The sequence below is a fragment of the Macaca thibetana genome, chromosome 3 (genome assembly GCF_024542745.1).
Source record: "Macaca thibetana thibetana isolate TM-01 chromosome 3, ASM2454274v1, whole genome shotgun sequence".
NCBI classification, from domain to species: Eukaryota; Metazoa; Chordata; class Mammalia; order Primates; family Cercopithecidae; genus Macaca; species Macaca thibetana.
Genome location: NC_065580.1, coordinates 128,657,771 through 128,679,205, shown reverse-complemented (window position 1 = coordinate 128,679,205; position 21,435 = coordinate 128,657,771). Strand labels below are relative to the sequence as shown.

Sequence of the window (21,435 nt, the reverse complement as noted above, 5' to 3'; positions counted from 1 at the left end):
GCCCCAGGGTGGAGGGGAAGACAGTGGGGTGTCCCACAAACTGTTTGTCCTCCTTTGTCCCCTGAGCCACAGCACTTGTTAAAGGTGTCACCCATGGATGCAGGTGTGACACTCAGCCATGGATCCAAAGGAACTAAGCAATGGAGTCAGTCATGCTTACCCATGCAGCTCTAGACCTTTACTGGGGATTTGCCTTTGACTTCCTTGGTTTATGTGATCTGTGTGACTCCCCAATAGATAAATCTCAGGAAAGACTATGTACCAGTTGTATTTGGGCAAGGCTTCTTTAATGGAGGAAATGTACTGGATTGAACTCTATGTTCTGCTATTATGGCCTGGACTAACATATTTATTCTTATAAATAAACGCAGTGACTCTAGTTAACTTCTGGACATAAAATCCCCTTACCATTTAAGTGTATATATATATATATAATTATTATTATTATTTTTTTTTTTTTAGTTGGAGTCTCACTCTGTTGCCCAGGCTGGAGTGCAGTGGCATGATCTCGCCTCACTGCAAGCTCCTCCTCCCAGGTTCATCCCATTCTCCCGCCTCAGCCTCCCAAGTAGCTGGGAGTACAGGCGCCTGCCAGTGCGCCCGTCTAATTTTTTTTTTTTTTTTTTTTTTTTTTTTTTTTTCAGTAGAGACTGAGTTTCACCATGTTAGCCAGGATCGTCTCAATCTCCTGATCTCGTGATCCGCCCGCCTCGGCCTCCCAAAGTGATGGGATTACAGGCGTGAGCCACGGCACCCGGCCTTAAGTACAATTTTTACTGGAGGAAGAATAGATGACTTAAAAGAACGTAGGGACCAAATGGTAATTTTCCTGCTGATGGAAAAGTATTGAGACTAAAATTTGGTTTTGGAGGACATTTTCCTCCTCATTGTTGAGTTTTCCCATTCATAGAAGAAGCATAAAATTTGGTCTCTAGTAGAGGGGTGCAAAAAGCGAGAATTGGGAAACTAGATTATTTTAACAAAGGGCCGGTAACAAGGTGCCTCATGAAGAGGATTCCTATTCCACTAGGTGGCACTGTTGACCTTGAAATACCATGGGCTCTTCAGCCCAAGGTTAAAGAGAGAGATGCTCACTGGGTGGGAAAAGAAGACCCTCTGTTCCTAGAAAAATTACAAAATTGGCAATCCCTTGAGTTATGTTCCCAGTTACTATGGCATTTCCTGATCTTGCCTAACAGAACTATTTCCCTGAACTGTGAAAATTCCTGCAGCATTGCATATAGAGACTGGTTAGGAGACATGGTCTCCGACAGTAAAGAAGAGAAATTGCAATAGGAAAAGCTTGGAGATCCTGTTGCCAACACCAGTCGGGCTGGGGTTACTCCAGAAGTCTTTGGGTAACACCAGGGTGTGACCCTGGACAGGAACCATCTTGACCTCTTGATGTCGTCGAGCCCCACGCAATGGATAGGCTCTGCATGGCGGGAAACCAGTTTGAAACAATGCTAACGTTACCAGCACCCTGAGGGCACTTGGGGTTTGTTAAGTTCTCTACAGCAAAACTGTTGTCCAAATCTTGAGAATGATGGCCACGCTAAAGGTTTTTTTTAACTGGCCCAGTTTTTTAATTTTAAAATTGAGGACAGAAGGCCTCAAAATGAAAGGGAAAAGTTGGAATCCACTCCTATACTCACCCTTCTGATGAATCTACCTTGGATTCTGAATGGGATCCCACAATAAATAATTAAAGTATATTAAGTTTTCTCAGTGACTAAAATAAAATAGATTGAAATTGCTAATTAGTCACTTACACTGTGGTTTTAAATGTTATTTAATGAACACGTTAAGTTTCTTTTAAACTCATTTTTAACAACATATTTCTATTTATCCATAGGGGTGAATGTTTGTACACCAGGTCTTTTGAAATTCTATAAGCTAACATCTCTGAAACCTCTTGGCCTATAACCCAAGAAATGTTTTATTTCCAAATGTACAGCTAAAATAAATGACTCTACAGCATTATTTTTTATTTATTAACTACACTAGACAATAGAGTTAGTTTGCTACTCTACTCTTTTTGGGAAAAATGGTGAGTAGTTTAATCACATGTTTCTTAGAATAAGCCATTTAATTTTGAAAACGTGAGGCTGTGAAAATCATGCAAAATTACTGAATTAGGAAAAGAAAATATTTTTTAAAAAATAAAATTCTTATGGCCATAGCCCAAGAATGATGAGACAGAGAATGTGGGTTATTTAAAACCACACTGCTGTAAATGCTCATTCCATCAAAACCATTCTGATGAAAAAAAAGAAAGAATAATGGGCCAGAAGTACTTTTAGAATACTCTTCTGATGCTACTGAAATATCTAATTTTTATTTTTCTTTATTATTTGCCATATAGACATCTGTACTTCCACAAAAGATGCCATGAATTCCAAGATAATATGCTCACACATATATTCCCCTAGAAGGGCCCTGGTGTGTTTGCAATCAAGGTGTAGCCTTTCTGGCCTTCCTTGTGCTGCTGTGTTTGTGCAAAACAGGAAGGCAGGAAGTAAAGCAGAGTCAATCAAAACATGTCCAGTTTCTACAGCCACAGAACCTGAAATCTAGTGTTCTGTCATCTAGAAATAATGACAGTATTTCAAAGCTGAGAAAACTAAATTGATAAATACTTTATATTTTTAGTTTTTGTATAGTTTATTTAAAAAATTATAGTTTCTGAATTATAAATTTGAACATGCACATATCTAAAAGTTTCATTTAAATGAAACTTTTCATCTGAAACATTCACCCATATGCATAAAAGAGACATAATTCTGTGTCTTTCACCCCTAATTTTGACTATTAACCCAAAACTGGAGAAATGCAATATGCCATTATACACCACAGAATATTTCATTATTTTTACTTTAGATTCAAGGGGTACATATGCAGATTTGTAACACAGGTATATTGCATGACGTTGATGTTTGGTGGACACTGAATAATTTCATTGCTCAAGTAGTGTACATCATACCTGATAAGTGGTTTTTCAATGTTTGTCTTCCTTCCTTCCTTCCTTCTTCTTAGAATTCCCAGTGTTTATTTTTCCATCTTTGTTTCCATGTGCACCCCATGTTTAGCTCCCACTTATAAGTGAGAACATGTGGTATTTTTCTGTTCTGAGTTAACTTGCTTAGAATAATGATCTTCTGCTGCATCTATGTTGCTGAAAGGACATTACTTCATTTTTTTTCCTGTGACTGTATAGTATTGCATGGTGTATAAGTATCTCATTTTTCTTATCCAGTCTAAGATTCATGGGTTCCTAGTTTAATTCTATGTCTTTGCTATTTATAAATAGTGCTACAATAAACATGTGAGTGCAGGTGTCTTTTTTGATAAAATAATTTGTTTTCCTTTGGGTAAATACCCAGTAATGGGGTTGATAGGTCAAATGGCAGTTGTATTTTTAGTTCTTTGAGAAATCTCCAAACTGCTTTCCACTAAGGCTGAACTAATTTGCATTTCTAAAAGTGTATACAAATTTCCTTTCTTTCACGACTTCAACATTTTTTTTTTTTAATTTTAATAACAGCCATTCTAACTGGTGTGGGATGGTATCACGTTGTCATTTTGATTTACACCTCTCTGATTATTAGGAAAGTTGAGCAACCTTTTTTTTTTTTTTTTTTTTTTTGAGACAGAGTCTCACTCTGTCACCCAGGTTTGAGTGAAATGGTAGAATCTCAGCTCACTGCAGCCTCTGCTTCCTGGGTTCAAGTGATTCTTGTGCCTCAGCGTCCTGAGTAGCTGGGACCACAGGCATGGACCAACACACCTGGCTAAGTTTTGTATATTAAGTATAGACGGGGCTTCACTATGTTGGCCAGGCTGGTCTTGAACTCCTTGCCTCATGTGATCTTTCTGCCTCAGCCTCCTGAGTAGCTGGGACTACAGGCATGCACAAACACACCTGGTAAGTTTCATATTTTAAGTACAGATGGGGTTTCACTCTGTTGGCCAGGCTGGTCTTAAACTCCTGGCCTCATGTGATCCTTCTGCCTCAGCCTCCCAAAGTGCTGAGATTATAGGCATGAACCCCCACTCTGGCCAATTTGGTTTTTTTTGGCAGCTTTTATGTCTTCCTTTGAGAAGTGCCTATTTATATATCATTTGTCTGCTTTTAAAAATTAAATTTCTTATAGATCATATATATTAATCCCTTGTTGTATTCAGTTTGCAAATCTCTTATTTCATACTGTAGATTGTCTGTTTGTCGATAGTTTATTTTGCTGTGCAGAAGCTCTTTAATTAGGTGTCAACTTCCATTTATTTATTTTTTGCACTCATGTTTAAGGTGTTAGTCATACATTCTTTCTAGAGGCCAAAGTCTAGTGAAGTACTTTCTAAGTGTTCTAGGATTTTTATAGTTTAGTCTCACTGTCAAGTCTTTAATCTATCTTGAGTTACATTTTTTATATGGTGAGAGGTAGGGGTCCAGTTTTCCCCTGTACCATTTATTGGATAGGGGGTTATTTCCCTTGGTTTATTTCGTTGACTTTGTCACAAATAAGTTGATTGTAGAAGTGTAGCTTTTTTTCTGGGCTCTCTCCTCTGTTTCATTAGCCTATATATATATTTTTTTTGTACCAGAACTATGCTGTACTGGTTACTGTAGCTTGTAGTACAATTTGAAGTTGGATAATATGAGACCTCCAGGTTTATTGTTTTTGTTTAAACTTGCTGTGGCTATTTGGGCTCTTTTATCCTTCCATATGAATTTTAAAATAGTTACTTCTTCTAAATCTATAAAAAATGGCATTGAAGGCTGAGCACAGTGGCTCATGCATGTAATCCCAGTGCTTTTAGAGGCTGAGGTGGGCAGATCACTTAAGATCGGGAGTTCAAGACCAGGCCCTAGCCAACATGGTGAAACCCCATCTGTACTAAAAACACAAAAAATTAGCCCGGTGTAATGATGTGTGTCTGTAGACCCAACTACTCCAGCAGCTGAGACAGAAGAATTGCTTGAACCTGGAAGGCAGAGGTTGCAGTAAGCCAAGACAGAGTGTACTTATGGGTTATCATTAAGCATCTGTTATACAGCAAGCACTGTCATGTTTGTTTGCTGCATTTATATATAAAAACATCCTGGTCGGGCGCAGTGGCTCACGCCTGTAATCCCAGCACTTTGGGAGGCCAAGGGGGGCAGATCACGAGGTCAGGTGTTTGAGACCAGCCTGGCCAACACAACCTCGTCTCTACTAAAAATACAAAAAATTAGCTGGGCTTGGTGGTGGGTGCCTGTAATCCCAGCTACTTGGGAGGCTGAGGCAGGAGAATCGCTTGAACCTGGGATGCAGAGGTTGCAGTGAACCAAGATCGCGCCACTGCACTCCCGCCTAGGAAACAGTGCGAGACTGTCTCAAAAAAAAAAAAAAAAAAAAAAAAAAAAAAAAAATCCTGACTTATGAAGCCTCCCTAGTACATACCCTAACAAATTGGCTCAATACATAAATTTACTTGTCAATTAAAAAATCTGAAAGCAGTTGGGAGCGGTGGCTCATGTTTGTAATCCCAGCATTTCGGGAGGCCAAGGCAGGCGGATCACGAGGTCAGTTCAAGACGACCCCGGCCAACAAGGCCAAACCCTGTCTCTACTAAAAATACAAAAATTAGCAGGGTGTGGTGGTGGGCACCTGTAATCCCAGTTACTCAGGAGGCTGAGGTAGAACTGCTTGAACCCGGGAGGTGGAAGTTGCGTGAGCCAAAATCATGCCATTGCACTACAGCCTGGGCAACAAGACCAAGCCTACGTCTCAAACAGAACAAAATCTGGAAGCAGCAATAACTAAAAGTAGGCTTACCGCTGGGTGCAGTGGCTCACGCCTGTAATCCCAGCACTTTGGGAGACCAAGGCAGGTGAATCACCTGAGGTCGGGAGTTCGAGGCCAACCTGACCAACATGGAGAAACCTTCTCTCTACTAAAACAAAATTAGCCAGGCATGGTGGCACGTGCCTGTAATCCCAGCTACTCTGGAGGCCGAGGCAGGAGAATCATTGGAACCCAGGAGGCGGAGGCTGCGGTGAGCCAAGATCGTGCCACTGCGCTCCATCCTAGGCAACAAGGGCAAAATTCCATCTCAAAAAAAAAAAAAACAAAAAGGGAGACTTATATAGGGTTCTCCAAGTAAAATAACAAAATGGAATGTTCTAACTAAATAAAATACACTAATTGTGGAATTACATCTAAAAGTTATTTTTGTGTGCAATTTTATAAAAATAATTTATAATCCCTGATGAGCTCACATAATAAATACTTCAAAAACTATAAAACACATTATAAGAAACAGAAAAATTATGGGTCTCGCATGAGTACCAGGCAAGTAAAACAGAGAAATTGCCTGGGGAGGTTATGAACCATAAGCCATAAGATCTTATAGTCATGAATTCAATACAAAGCAGCATATAGATTTGCCTTACACATATTTGAGGTTTTTAGTTTTCTAGTAGTCACCTTATTAATGTTTTCTCAGTTTCTTCTGAAAATAGAAATTCATACTTACAAAAACATACTTCATAATTTTCTTATACCTAAGCTTTATTTTTTCAGTAATATATCTTTATGTAAATCAAAACTAAACGTCTGTGTGCATTTGCAGGCACAGAGGCCACATGTTCAAAGTAAAATACAAAACAAATTTTTAAAAATAAAATTTAGGTCTCAGAAATATGGATTTTATTTTTACTTCTGTATAATTATTATTATGACCATAAAAATGACCCTGTAGTCAATAACAATTGTACATTTTAAAATAAATAAAAGTGTAGATAGAACTGGATTGTCTGTAATACAAAGAATAAAATGCTAGAGGTGAATACCTCATTTACTCTGATGTCATATTACATATTGTATGTCTGTATCAAAATATGGCATATATGGCATAAATACATACACTATGTACCCACAAATATTAAGAAAAATAAATTTAAATTTTAAAAAGATAAAAATTTAACCTATGGGAACACTATTCTTTAATGTATTTGCAGTTTAAGCCACTGGAAAAGATTACTAGAGAGGTAAGTCCACTATGTTACCAAATAATATACTGTTACCATCTTTTACCTCACACCCTTGAGTAACGTGGGATAGGTAAAAGTCAGTGGCAAAATAACACTTCATCAAATACACAAGTCTTAGCATGTTAAAAAAAAATGTTTAATTACAAAATTAAGTTCACACACAATCAATTTTTTTAAAGTACTGCATTTTATTACATAAAAGCACAATCAACAAAATTATACACTAATTCTAACTGAAAATGTTTTCTCACTATACTGCAAAAGAATATTAGTCTAAACATGTACCTCAAGCAGCACTTAATATTCTAAGTTAACCACAAAGAGCATCTCTACATTTTCCTCATGCATCTTATATTTTAATTTTCTTACTCTTCCATAGAAAGGGGCATAAATAATGCCCACCTTTAAAAAAGAATCTCTCATATCTCTGATTCAGCAACAACTGATCACTTGATTTCACATGTGAATACAATAGGAATGAAGAAAAACATGAATTTGAGAGTTAAATTACATTATTAATTGCTTTTCAAAAAATCTGTAATTTTTTTCAAGAAAAAAGTATACTTTGAATGTAATTATAAATCTCCAAAAAATCTTCCACTTCTTTTAAAGTTATATATAAGTAACTTATTTAACAATTCTAGTTTTGAATTTCCTATACCCAACACTCTAATTTAGTGTAATGTCTGAAGTGTCAGTGCCTCATGCCTTATGATTTCCACTGTGAATTCTCTGATATTTACATAGACTTAATTTTGGATTAAATATTTTTCATATTTACTGCATCTGCAAAAATATATTTTAGAATGAACTGTTTTCCAAGCTGTAGTTTTTAAAAAAAAATGTTTTTCCATATTTATTACATTTGCAGGGTTTTTCTCCAATATAAAACTCCCTGATGTTGAACAGTTTGAGCAACTAATGCTTTAGGGTTTTCCTCTGGTACAAAATGTGTACAATAAGATCTATCACAAAAGTAAAGGTACTACAACCCTCTATTTGCAATGTTTGTCTTAAGAATACTCTTCCTCATGTTAAAGGCTTATATTTTCTGAAAGATCTTTTGACAGTAACCGCATTTTATTAAGTATTAACACTCTGATGTTCAGATGTGAGCAGATATAAATGGCTTTTCCATATTCTTTATAGAATTTTTCTCAAGTATAAATGCTTTCCTGTGCAATAAGGTGTGAGGATTGGTTAAAAGTTTGCCACATTCTTCATACTTGTAGGATTTTTCTCCATTATAAATTATCTTACCTACAATCAAGTGTGACAACCATTTAAAGGCTTTGTCACATTCCTCACATTTCTAGGGCACCAGTATGGTTTATGTTTAGAAAAGTTTGAGATGTAGTCAAAATCACTCTCACATCTTTCAGGTTTGTAGTTTCTCTTTAGTATAATTTGAGGATTTGTTAAAGGCTCTGCCACATTCATGTTTGTAGGGTTTCTCTCCAGTATAAATTATCTGATGTGTAATAAGGGTTGAGAAGTTGTTAAAGGCTTTGTCACATTCTTCATATTTGTAGGGTTTCTCTCCAGTATAAACTATTTTATGTGCAGTAAGGTTTGAGGACTGGTTAAAAGCATTGCCACATTTTTCACATTTGTAGGATTTCCCTTCAGTATGATTTATCTTATGTTTAGTAAAAATTGAGGACTGGTTAAAGGCTTTGCCACATTCTTCACATTTGTAGGGTTTTTCTCTAGTATGAATTATTTTATGTTTAGTAAGGGTTGAGAATACACTAAAGGCTTTGCCACATTCTTCACATTTGTATGGTTTATCTTCCATATGATTTCTCTTATGTTTAGTAAAAGCTGAGGACCAGCTAAAGGCCTTGCCACATTCTTCACATTTGTAGGGTTTCTCTCCAGTATGAATTATCTTATGTTCAGTAAGGGTTGAGGACTGTTTAAAAGCTTTGCCACATTCTTCACATTTGTAGGGTTTTTCTCCAGTATGAATTCTTTTATGTTTAGTAAGGGTTGAGGACTGGTTAAAGGCTTTGCCACATTCATCACATTTGTAGGGTTTCTCTCCAGTATGAATTATCTTATGTTTAGTAAGGTTTGAGAACTGGTTAAAGGCTTTGCCACATTCTTCACATTTGAACGGTTTTTCTCCAGTATGAATTATCTTATGTTTTTTAAGAATTGAGAATACTCTAAAGGCTTTGCCACATTCTTCACATTTGTAGGGTTTATCTTCCATATGAATTCTCTTATGTTTATTAAGAATCGAGAACTGGTTAAAGGCCTTGCCACATTCTTCACATTTGTAGGGTTTCTCTTCTGTATGAATTCTTTTATGTTTAGTAAGGGTTGAGGACCGGTTAAAAGCTTTGCCACATTCTTCACATTTGTAGGGTTTTTCTCCAGTATGAATTATCTTATGTTTAGTAAGATTTGAGGACCGGTTAAAAGCTTTGCCACATTCTTCACATTTGTAGGGTTTTTCTCCAGTATGAATTATCTTATGTTTAGTAAGTGTTGAGGACCAGTTAAAGGCCTTACCACATTCTTCACATTTGTAAGAATACTCTCTAGTATGAATTTTCTTATGTTGAGTTAATTGTGAAAGCATGCAAAATGATTTGCCACGGTTTTTACATTTGAAAGGTTTCTTTCCAGTATGTCTTATCTTACTTCTATTTACATTTGAAAATTTATGAAAGACTTTCACATATTTATCACACTGAAATATTTTGCTCTCAGTAGTTGTCAAACATTGGTTAAGTCCATTATAACCTCCTTTGTACACCTTACATGCATCCACACTTTTATGGTCTTTTCTTAGCTGTAAATTCTCATGTCCATACTTTCCACATGTTCTCAGTATCACTTTTTGGAAAGAATCTTTTATGCTCTGCTCTGGCCAAACATCTTGGGTAAAATGAGAACACATAACTGAAAAAAATTAAAATAACAAGTTACTTCACTTACTAGACTCAGATGAATATACTTTACAAATTGAACCTATAAAATTATACAAACGACAACATAAGCAAGATGGCACAGCAAAATACTACAGGCCCTAATTCCTTATAGAAATATAAACGTAATAAAAACATACTGACCAAAATACATTTGTGGAAAAGTTATAAATGAGTTAAATGTGTACAGTGCCCCAGGTGAGAACAATGCAAAGGGCTACATAGAAGGAAAAGAAAACTGTGTTATGTTTACACAACATAGCTCTTCCTGCTCCTCAATAACCCAGTGCCTTTAGCAGTAAATTGCCAATTCCTGGTTTCTTTTTTAGAAGACAAGAAAAATACTGGCACATACATCTTTATTTCTCGCCTCTAGGGGCCTTTTTAGACACTGGTTTCTGTCTCCCATGCCATAAAGCGCTGAAAGAAATGGTGGTATACTTTGGAATGACAGTTTGCTGAGATCAAAGGTAAACATTATAGCAGCAGAGAGAATGCAGCAGCACTACAGACAACAAACGTGTAGCAACTGATTACTGACTTATCAAAAAACACAAATCAATTCTTTAACTAAAAAGTAAACACAAAATTTCAGACAAGATACATCCTAAGAACATGTTTGAGAGACTCAGGGAATCTCTAGCCAAGACAACTGGTTTAAGATTATGCCAGGACAAGGCTACATAATAAAGATTGTAACAGGCAGCTTTTTTTTAATGTCCAAATCTCAATCAAAGATTACAATGTATACAAAATATTAGGGCAACATGGCCCCGTCAAAAAATTATAAAATTTTTAGAAAGCAACCATAAAAAATAAAGTTATAAATTAAAGAAATTGAAAATAAATTGAATAATATTCCATGAGTGAAATAGAAACACAGATGATTTTTGAAAATCAGACAAATGAGGATAACAACAAAAATATTCAAAATATCAACACCCCTTCAGAAATTGTAGAGGTAAAAAATACAAGAAAAAACAGTAACTAAAAATCATAAAATAAAAAATGAAGAAGCTAGACAAACTAGGATATACACAAAGATACTTATAACACATATATAAGCACAATTACAGAAGTTACAGACAAGAAGAGAGCCTTGGGAGCTGCAAGACAGAAGTAATATGTCATTTATATGCATAGTCTTATGAGATAACCAGTGAACTGTCAACAAAAATTTTGCAGGCCATAAAGAAACTGAGTGATGTAGTCAAAGTCCAAAACAAAATTAAAACACAGAATGTAAAATTATTGGACACCATCAACTAAATCAATATATTCATGGAAGAAATCTTAGAAGAATATAGAAAAAAAAGTAGTACAGAGGATACTTGAAGATAAAAAAGTCTGAGAACTTTCCAAATTTTGACGTAATAAGAGAAAAAATATTCCTAACCAATAACACTCGGTTAGAAATCGTTTTACTTTAAAAACAAGAAAAAAATAGATTTTCCAAAATAAAAGGTAAGGGTGTTAATTATCCCTTGCACAGTCCTATAAGAAATGCTACATGGTGAGCAGGCACCATGGCTCATGCCTGAAATCCTACAGCTTTAGGGGACCAAGGCAATCAGATCACTTGAGACCAGGAGTTCAAGAGCAGCCTGAGCAACATAGTGAGACACTGCATATACAAAAAGAGAAATGCTAAAATGAGTCCATTATGTTGAAAAATAAAATAATGCTGGACAGCATCAGAAAACCATATATAAATAAAAAGCTCTCTATTAAATGTAAATATAGACAAACATAGAATTCTTTACTATCATAATGATGGAGCATCAAACCCTTAAAGTTCTTCTATAGAATACAAAAAACAAAATATGAATCTGAATAAATCTGTTAATAGAAACACAATATAAAATAATTTGTAATATTAGTAACAAACTAGAAACTGTTTTAAGATGTTTTTTATAATCTTCATTTTTCAAGATGATTACGAAGATATTTATAGAAACTATGCAAAACAAAAAATAAAGCATGTCACTATGAGATTAAACAAAAATTTAAGGAGTAAAACAGGAAATGAGAAAAAACATATCTACACAAGAAACAACAATGAAACTGGTAATAGTAACATCATTTCTTTAAAAAATCATTTTAAATATAAATTAAACTACTTAATAAAAAGAAATGTAATCCCAGGACTTTGGGAGGTCAAGGTGTGCTGATCACTTGATTGCAGGAGTTTGAGACCAGCCTCAGCAACATGGGAAAACCCTGTCTCTACAGAAAATACAAAAAACCAGCTGGGTATGATGGCACATGCCTGTAACCAGCTACTTGACAGGCTGAAATGAAAAGATCATCTGAATTTGGGAGGTTGAGGCTGCAGCTCATTGCCATGATCACACCACTGCAAACGAGCCTGGTTGACAGAGGAAATCCTATCTCAAAAAGAAATAAATATGTAAACAAATAAGTAAGAAAGCATGTAATATACTGCCTAAAAGAGATCCATTTTGGCACTAAGTCAAATAGGTTGAAAGTAACAGAATGAAAAAGATCTATATCTATGCAAATAGCAACCACAATTGGGTGAGGTAGTCATGATTATATCAGACATACATGCTTTAAGTACCAGTAAGAGATAAAGACTGATATTATATAATGGTAAAATGGGTCAATTTACCAGTAATCTAAGTTACCATATCTATCTACTCTTTTAATAAATGAGCTCTCACTTGAATTGATGGAGTGTATACTTTTTGATTACTAAGAGGAGAGTGCCAAGCCATTCATAAGGAATTTGCCCCCATGACCCAAGCACCTTCCTCCATGTCCCACATCAAACATTGAGGATTACATCGCAGCATGAGGTTTGGAGAACGTGAACATCCAATCAATATCATAGACCAACTACGCTTAACAGACATGTACAAAACTTTCTAGTCAAAAGCAAGGGAATACACAATATTCTTATTTGCAGCTGGTGTATTCTGTTAGGACATACATCAAGTCTTATTAACATAAGAATACTAGCTGGGTGCAGGGGCTCATGCTTATAACCCAACACTTTGGGATTTCAAGGTGGGAGGATGACTTAAAGCCAGAAGTTTGAGGCCAGCCTGGACAACATAGTGAGAACCTGTCCCTACAAATGATCAAAATATTAGCCAGGCATGGTAGTGCATGTCTCTAGCCCCAGCTACTCAGGAGGCTGAGGAAAAGGATCACTTGAGCCCAGGAGACTGAGGCTGCAGTGAGACAAAATTATGCCACTGCACTCCAGCCTGTCTCAGAAACAACAATAAATAAACTTAAGACCAAAATAATAAACTGTATGTTCTCTGACCAAAACTGAAAGAAACTAGGAAATAAAAGAAATGTGAAAATAAAACACATTCTTCAACATATTTTTTTGCTCAAGGGTCAAAAAACTTCATTTTGGGCCGGGCACAGTGGCTCATGCCTGTAATCCCAGCATTTTGGGAGGCCGAGGCGGGTGGATTACCTAAGGTCAGGAGTTTGAGACCAGTCTGGCCAACATGGTGAAACCCCGTCTCTACTAAATACACAAAAATTAGCCAGGCATGGTGGTGGGTGCCTATAATCCCAGCTACTCAGGAGGCTGAGGCAGGAGAACCGCTTGAACCCAGGAGGCAGAGGTTGCAGTGAGCTGAGATCGCACCAGCCATTGCATTCTGGCCTGGGCAACAAGAGCGAAACGAGGTCTCAAAAAAAAAACAAAAAAAAACACTTCATTTTTTTAAGATGTCAGTACAACCTATAGTGGTAAAGAAATTCAACATAATCTCTATAAAAATACCATAGCACATAGTTTTTAACATAAATATTGTCTAAATTTTAAAAATTTGATTAAAAGCTATAATTATGCAAACACCCATGAAAAAGAACGGGCATTATACTTCCTGATTTCAAAACATATTAAAAGCTACAATAACAAAAACAATGTGGTACTGACACAAAGACAGATAAAGAGATGAAAGAACAGAACAGAGAGCCTAGAAATGAACCCTTCTGTATATGATCAAATGATCTTCCACAAAGTTGCCATGAGCACACAATAGAGGAAAGATAATCTCTTCAAAAAAATGGTGAAATTGGATATTAACACTTATAAAGTCTGATCCTTTCCTTGAACCATATACAAAAATTATTTTAAATAAAACACTTAGACATAAAAAAATAACTAACAAATCTCTTAGGAAAAATATAGAGGAAAGACATTATATTGGTCTTGGCACCATTTACAATATTAATGCACGAGCAACAAAGAATAGAAAAATTGAATTACGCTATACTTCAAAATTTTTACACATCAAAGAAAATATTCAAGAGAGTGATAATGTCTCCTACACAATAAGTGAAAATATTTGCAAATCACATATGATAGGAGTTAATATTCAGAATATATAAACAACTCTTCAAACTGAACAATAAAGTTGAATAACTTGAGAAATGAAGGTATGAAGAACAGAAATTAAGAAATTGAACTTTACCATATAAAGTTTACCATATAAAGTTTATCATATAAAGTTCAGTAATATTGAACTTTAACTGAATCTTTATCAAGAGATATATACATGGGAAAAAGCATTTGAAAGACAGACAAAATTACTAATTTGTAGAGAAATGCATAAGAAGCACAATGAAAAACAAAATCACCTCACACCGGTTAGAACAGCCACTATAAAATTTTTTAAAAGGCACCAAATCTGTTGATGATGCAATGAAAATAAAACCCATGTTATTTTTTGGTGAAAAACAAGGATGCAGCCATTATTTTAAAATATTATATGTTTCTCAAATAACTAAAAATGGAATTATTATTAAACACAGTAATCCCATTTATGAATCTATATCCAAACTATGCAACATAGGATCTTAAAAATGTATTTGAACATCCATGTACCAGTATTCACAAAAGCCAAAAGGATGAAGCAACCCAACTGCCTTCTTGATTTATAAACACATCCAAAAATGTAACATATCGATACAATGGAATATTATTCAGCCTTAAAAAAGAAAATGTTTGTCACATTTTAAGATAAACTTTGAGAATATTTTGTCACCTGACATAAGCCAGTAGGAAAATGATGGATACTGTGTGATTCCACTTATATGAGCTATCTTAAACAGTCACACTCATAAAAACAGTAAGTGGAAGGGTGTTTGTCAAGGGCTGGAGAGAGGGTAAAATGGGCAGTTATTGCTTAATGGGTACTGAGTTTCAGTTTTACAAAATGTAAAATTTCTACAAGTCTTGCATAATGATGTGAATATAGTTAACACGCCTGAAATGTACAGCTTTTTGGAGACAGGGTCTCACTCTGTCACCCAAGCTGGAGTTCAGTGGCACGATTAAGGCTTACTGCAGCCTCAAACTTCCAGGCTTAAGTAGTCCTCTCCCCTCAATCTCCCAAGTAGCTGGGACCACAGGTGACAACCACCATGTCTGGCTATTTAAAAAAAAAGTTGTAGAGAAGGGGTCTCCATATGTTGTCCAAGCTGGCCTCAAACATTTGGGTTCTGGCCAGGCGCGTGGCTCACTCCTGTAATCCCAGCACTTTGGGAGGCTGAGGCGGGCGTATCACCTCAGGTTGGGAGGGGGAGAACAGTCTGACCAACATGGAGAAACCCTGTCTCTACTAAAAATACAAAATTAGCCGGGTGTGGTAGCACATGCCTGTAATCCCAGCTACTCCAGAGGCTGAGGCAGGAGAATCACTTGAACTCAGGAGGCGGAGGTTATGGTGAGCCAAGATGGCGCCATTGTACTCCAGCCTGGGCAACAAAAGTGAAACTCCATCTCAAAAAAAAAAAAAAAAAAATAGGGCTCAAGTGATGCTCCTGTCTTGGCCTCCCAAAATCTGAGGATTACAGATGTGAGCCACCACCATGCCTGGCCAGGAAATGTAAACTTAAGTAGATTTAAGATGGTAAATTTTAGGTCATGTGTTTTTACAACAATTACTTTTTAAAAGAAAAACTAAAAAAAAATACAATTATAAATCTTTCCAAAAATTAGCTTCAAATTACAAAAGTGTCTCTCTTACCCAAAGGAAATTATATAATATTTATCATTAAACACGTGGTGAAAAGAAGAGTATTTCCAGGACTACTCACTTAGACAAAACAACCATTGAAAATCAGCTAAGAAAGAATATACACAAGAAATGCTGTAACCAAAATTAAGGTCATATTTATAGATAAAAACACACACATATATAATCAGACTATGATGGACATAAGGCTGATTTATTTCTTAGTTAAACCCAACATTCACTTAAAGTGTACAAACAGTAGTGCAAATTGCTAAAACTGTAAAAACAAGAAACAAAATAAACCGATAAGAAACCTAAACAATATGGCCGGGCGCGGTGGCTCAAGCCTGTAATCCCAGCACTTTGGGAGGCCGAGACGGGCGGATCACGAGGTCAGGAGATCGAGACCATCCTGGCGAACACGGTGAAACCCCGTCTCTACTAAAAAATCCAAAAAAAAAACTAGCCGGGCGAGGTGGCGGGCGCCTGTAGTCCCAGCTACTCCGGAGGCTGAGGCAGGAGAATGGCGGGAACCTGGGAGGCGGAGCTTGCAGTGAGCTGAGATCCGGCCACAGCACTCCAGCCTGGGTGACAGAGCAAGACTCCGTCTCAAAAAAAAAAAAGAAACCTAAACAATAAACAGTAATATGGAACTGTAAAACATTAAGAGAAATGTTTACTTATAAAATCTGGTTTGCAATATTGATGTACCATTAAAAAGAATTTGTCTAGATAACTGCAATATTTGACTGTAACTGTGTACTCATGGAAGGCAAGTATGTATGGCAGTAAAATTTCAGAGAAAATGCAGTATAATCATACATAGAGGATTCTAATAAAAAACTTTTAATAACTAAGCATTTTTTAAAATTGAGGTAATTTTTATGTTTTAAATATATGCTATTCTTACACAAGATGAAACTGCTGCAATCCAACTTTAGAAGCAAAGAATAGCTTTACGTTTGCCAAATAAAGAAAAAATTTTTATTTTGTTGAATATAGTTAGTGCCTTTGATACATAAAACAAATATTTGGGGGACACATTATGTTATTACTTAGATATAGGCTAAAGAAAGTGGGTGAATGAAAATACTATTCCTTTTCGCCTGCAGCAAACTTAATTTTATAAGTAACTATTTTAGTAATTATGTAGTGCCTACTAATTATCTAATTTACTTCAGGCATAACATGTAAATTCTAGCATATTGTCCTAAAGGTCTGATTCTAAAGCTACAGACAAATTTGAAATAGAAAATACAAAGTAAAAATGTATAGGAAGAGTGACATCAGAAGATAGGACAATAAAAGGTGCCTTATTTTGCTATCCTCCAATAGCAAGCAAATGCGTCAGCCATCCCTCATAAAAATGCCTTTTGAGAGAGTCAGGCATCACGGCTCACACCTGTAATGAAAGCTACATTATACATTAAGGTTGGAGAATTGATTCAGGCCAGGATTTCAAGAACAGAATGGGTTATGAAGCAAGACCTCATCTCAAAAATAAGTGCCTTTAAGAGAGCTTTGAGATCCAGGGAGGGAGTTGTGAAATGCTAAACCCAAGATTGAGGAGTGTTGTTTTCAGAAGGCAGGCCCTCATTCAGGAGGCAAACTAAAGGACTCCTGTTCTTGGCTACAGACCAGAAAATGGCCCACCAAACTTGGTCCCACTAAGAATTCTGAACTTACTCTGTAACCATCACAAACTTCTCCCAGCCACAGTCTGGAAAAGGTCCTGCCCTTCCAGCGGCCTGAAGAAAGATAACCATTTATAGCCATGCAGGCAGGGGGGCCTGCAGACCTTGGCCTTTACTGTGGTCTCTGAAGCAGTTTAATGACTCAGTTCAAACTCTCTGAGCCAGTTTATGGCCAGTTATATCTACACAGAAACTTACACAGTGGCCTGGGGAAATCCTCTCTGGTACTCAGTGAAAGTCATACTCATCCACATCCTGATATAAGGTCCACTATATGCAGACCGGACTACAGAAACCTGCCCTACTGTCTGCCCTACAGAGTAAAGTCCTGGAGGCTATTCAAAAATAAAATGGAAAAAAATAAATGGAGTCTGTTCAAAAATAAAATGGAAATTACAATTACCCAAGCCCCTTGTAACAAGCCAGTAAAGGTGGACCCTAGTGTAGACCCCTGTGACCAAGCTACACCCCTCTCCACAACAAATCCAGAGGGCATCCCATCACCCTGGGAACCCAACAAAAGATTTTTACCTTCTAAAACCAGTTTATCAAAACTTGAAGAGGTGTTTGCTCCTTCAAATTTACAAACACCAATGCAAAACTATATTGTGCCAATGTCAATGCTTCTATTTTAACATAGCACTGGAAGTATGTAGCAAAAGAATTTAAAAAGTTCTAAAAAGCCATTGAAATTGAAGACAGATAAGTAAAAAGTTGCTGTTTATAGATCACACAATCTTATACAAAGAAAATCATAAACATTTATACCTGTCTCAACTAATACTCAGTAAATCAGCACAATATAAAATTAACATACAAGCTATGGTTCCACACACTTAAAATAAGCTACCTGATATAACAGAGGAAAAAACAATCTTATTTGTAACAGCATTAAAACAATACATTTCTCCATCCTGGCTAACATGGTGAAACCCCATCTCTACTAAAAATACAAAAAATTAGCCAGGTGTGGCGTTTCACGCCTATAGTCCCAGTTACTCAGGAGACTGAGGCAGGAGAATGGCATGAACTCAGGAGGCGGAGCTTGCAGTGAGCCGAGATTGCACCACTGCACTCCAGCCTGGGCAACAGAGTAAGACTCCGTCTCAGAAAAATAATAATAATATTAATAATATATTTCTGGGCTTGGCACAGTGGCTCACATCTGTAATCTCAGCACTCTGGGAGGCCGAGGCGGGCAGATCACGAGATCTCGATGGTAAAGAGATCAAGACCATCCTGGCCAACGTGGAGAAACCCCATGTCTACTAAAAATACAAAAATTAGCTGGGTGTGGTGGTGCACACCTGTAATCCCAGCTACTTGGGAGGCTGAGGCAGGAGAATTGCTTGAACCCAGGAGGCAGAGGCTGCTGTGAGCCAAACTTGCACCACTGCACTCTAGCCTGGCAACAGAGCGAAGCTCTATCTCAAAAAAACAAAAAGAAAAGTAGTTTAACAGAGTTTCTCAAAATTATGCAGTTATTTGTGTGTCCTCAAAAGCAACGGAAAAGCAGTCAGATTGTGTAGTCTCTTTATTGCCATGAAAAGGACTTTGGCTTTCACTGTAAACTTGAAGGAAGATCACCTTAGAAAATTTAAAAGCATTAGACAGAAGATGCCCCTATGTGAGAGCAAAACAAAAGTTTGAGGCTTCCCAGAAACTTTCTTTTTTGGAAACAACTTCCCAAATTACATTTTAAAGACTGAGGCTGGGTGCAGTGGCTCACGCCTGTAAATACCAGCACTTTGGAGAGGCTGAGGCGGGCAGATCACCTGAGGTCGAGAGTTTGAGACCAGCCTGACCAACATGGAGAAACCCCATCTCTACTAAAAATACAAAATTAGCCAGGCGTGGTGGTGGGTGCCTGTAATCCCAGTGCTTAGGAGGCTGAGGCAGGAGAATCGCTTGAACCTGGGAGGCAGAGGTTGCAGTAAGCCGAGATCGCACCCTTGCACTCCAGCCTGGACAACAAGGGCAAAACTCCGTCTCAAAAAAAGACTGCCCTTCTCCTTGACTTTTGGACCTCTCATTTGTGTCATCTGTTGTATTAACTGTCACCTACCTGGGGTTTTGTCTACCATCTCACGTCTCTTCATATTCCAGGGTTCTTTTCCTTGCTCCAGCCAGGTGATCAGGTCTGGCTTAGAGACAGCAATACCTGTTTTATTAAAAATAAGTAACATAAATCTTGCTCACATTCTCCAATTACCAACATAGTAACATGCTCAGTAAAGAAGATGTAATAAATTAATCTAGTAAATTAATCCCCAAATACTAATTTATGACAAATATCTAAATATTTTTAAAATATTTTAAATTTGTAGATTTTTTTGTTTGTTTTGAGACAGAGCCTCACTCTGTCACCCAGGCTAGAGTGCAATGGCACGATCTCAGCTCACTGCAACCTCCACCTCTTGGGTTCAGGCAATTCTGCCTCAGCCTCCTGAGTAGTTGGATTACAGGCGCCCACCACCACGCCTGGCTAAGTTTTGTATTTTTAGTAGAGAAAGGGTTTCACCATGTTGGCCAGGCTGCTCTCAAACTCCTGACCTTAGGTAATCCACCCACCTCGGCCTCCCAAAGTGCTGGGATTACAGGCATGAGCCACCATGCCTGGCCTACATTCGTAGATCTTTAATTTTACTTAATACTGCCCAGTACTACTAAATTTACTAAATGAAAAATTGGTGGTAGCAACAATATTTTATGCCAATAAATTTCTGGAATTACCACTAATTTAGAGTAAAGGATAAAGATCAGCTCAGGAATGTGGAGAGTTCAGGTCAAAATGAAACATCTTGAAGAAGTTCTTTTCTACACTGACAAATCTGTTTTCTTGAAAACTGGGATCTGAAACTCATTTATGCAAAGCATAAATTACCAAAAGACATTCTACAAAGAAGAGAAATGAAATCTTTAGAGTACGTTAGGAATTATGTATTGAAGTTATCCTCACCAAGGAAGACCAGGTTTCTGTAGTTCTCTAACATCACATCTCTATACAAATTCCGCTGTGCAGTGTCCAGGCATTGCCATTCCTCCAGAGAGAATTCTATTTTCACATCCCTAAATGTCAGTGGTCCCTGAAAAACACACACACACACACACACACACAAACACACATATGTTTACTAAGTGGACATGGGCAGAATTTTTCATTTGACTTAAGGTGAAACGAAAGAGTAGAGAGAACAAGTTCTGACTTACAGGAGTGATTGAAATTATCCAATAAAATAATTTTCAATACAGAAATATTTTCTAATATAACTCTGAGAAAAGGGAATGACATGAGAGTATATATATGACACCTTTCTGGATGATAAAGTATAAAATTAAGGGCATGAACACAAACATACATTTTTGAGTGTATATGTTTCAGATGGAAAAGATGTGGAGTTAGAAGGGACCTCTCAAATTTTAATGTGTATGATAAACTGAAGATCTTGTTATGCATATATTTTTTCAGAACATCTGGAATAAAGTCTGAATTTCTTAATTTCTAAGAAGATCACCAATAATGCCAATGATTTTTGCCAACATGGTGAAACCCTGTCAGAAAAAAATTAGCCAGACATGATGGCATGTGCCTGTAATCCCAGCTAGTCAGGAGGCTGAGGTAGGAAAATTGCTTGAACCCGGGAGGTGGAGATTGCAGTGAGCCAAGATCACGCCACTGCACTCCAGCCTGGGTGACAGAGCGAGATTCCGTCTCAAAAATAAGTAAATAAAAATTTTTCACACACTTGACTATAATGAAA

At 36.9% G+C, this 21,435-nt stretch overlaps 1 protein-coding gene across 3 annotated transcripts in view; it reads right to left on the bottom strand.

Annotated features, from left to right (window-relative positions):
• Positions 1 to 7,199: 7,199 nt before the first annotated feature.
• LOC126950207 (zinc finger protein 92) overlaps positions 7,200 to 21,435 on the bottom strand; it is a 138,989-nt gene continuing 124,753 nt past the window's right edge. The window contains exons 2-4 of one of the 3 annotated variants that reach the window (XM_050783488.1): positions 20,634 to 20,760; positions 19,740 to 19,835; positions 7,200 to 9,946 (exon numbers count right to left, since the gene is read on the bottom strand). In XM_050783488.1, coding sequence (XP_050639445.1) covers positions 8,412 to 9,946; positions 19,740 to 19,835; positions 20,634 to 20,760 — 1,758 coding nt within the window. In that variant the 3' untranslated portion in view covers positions 7,200 to 8,411. The remainder of the gene's footprint in view (positions 9,947 to 19,739; positions 19,836 to 20,633; positions 20,761 to 21,435) is intronic. The other 2 variants (XM_050783489.1, XM_050783490.1) reach the window with 2 other exon arrangements.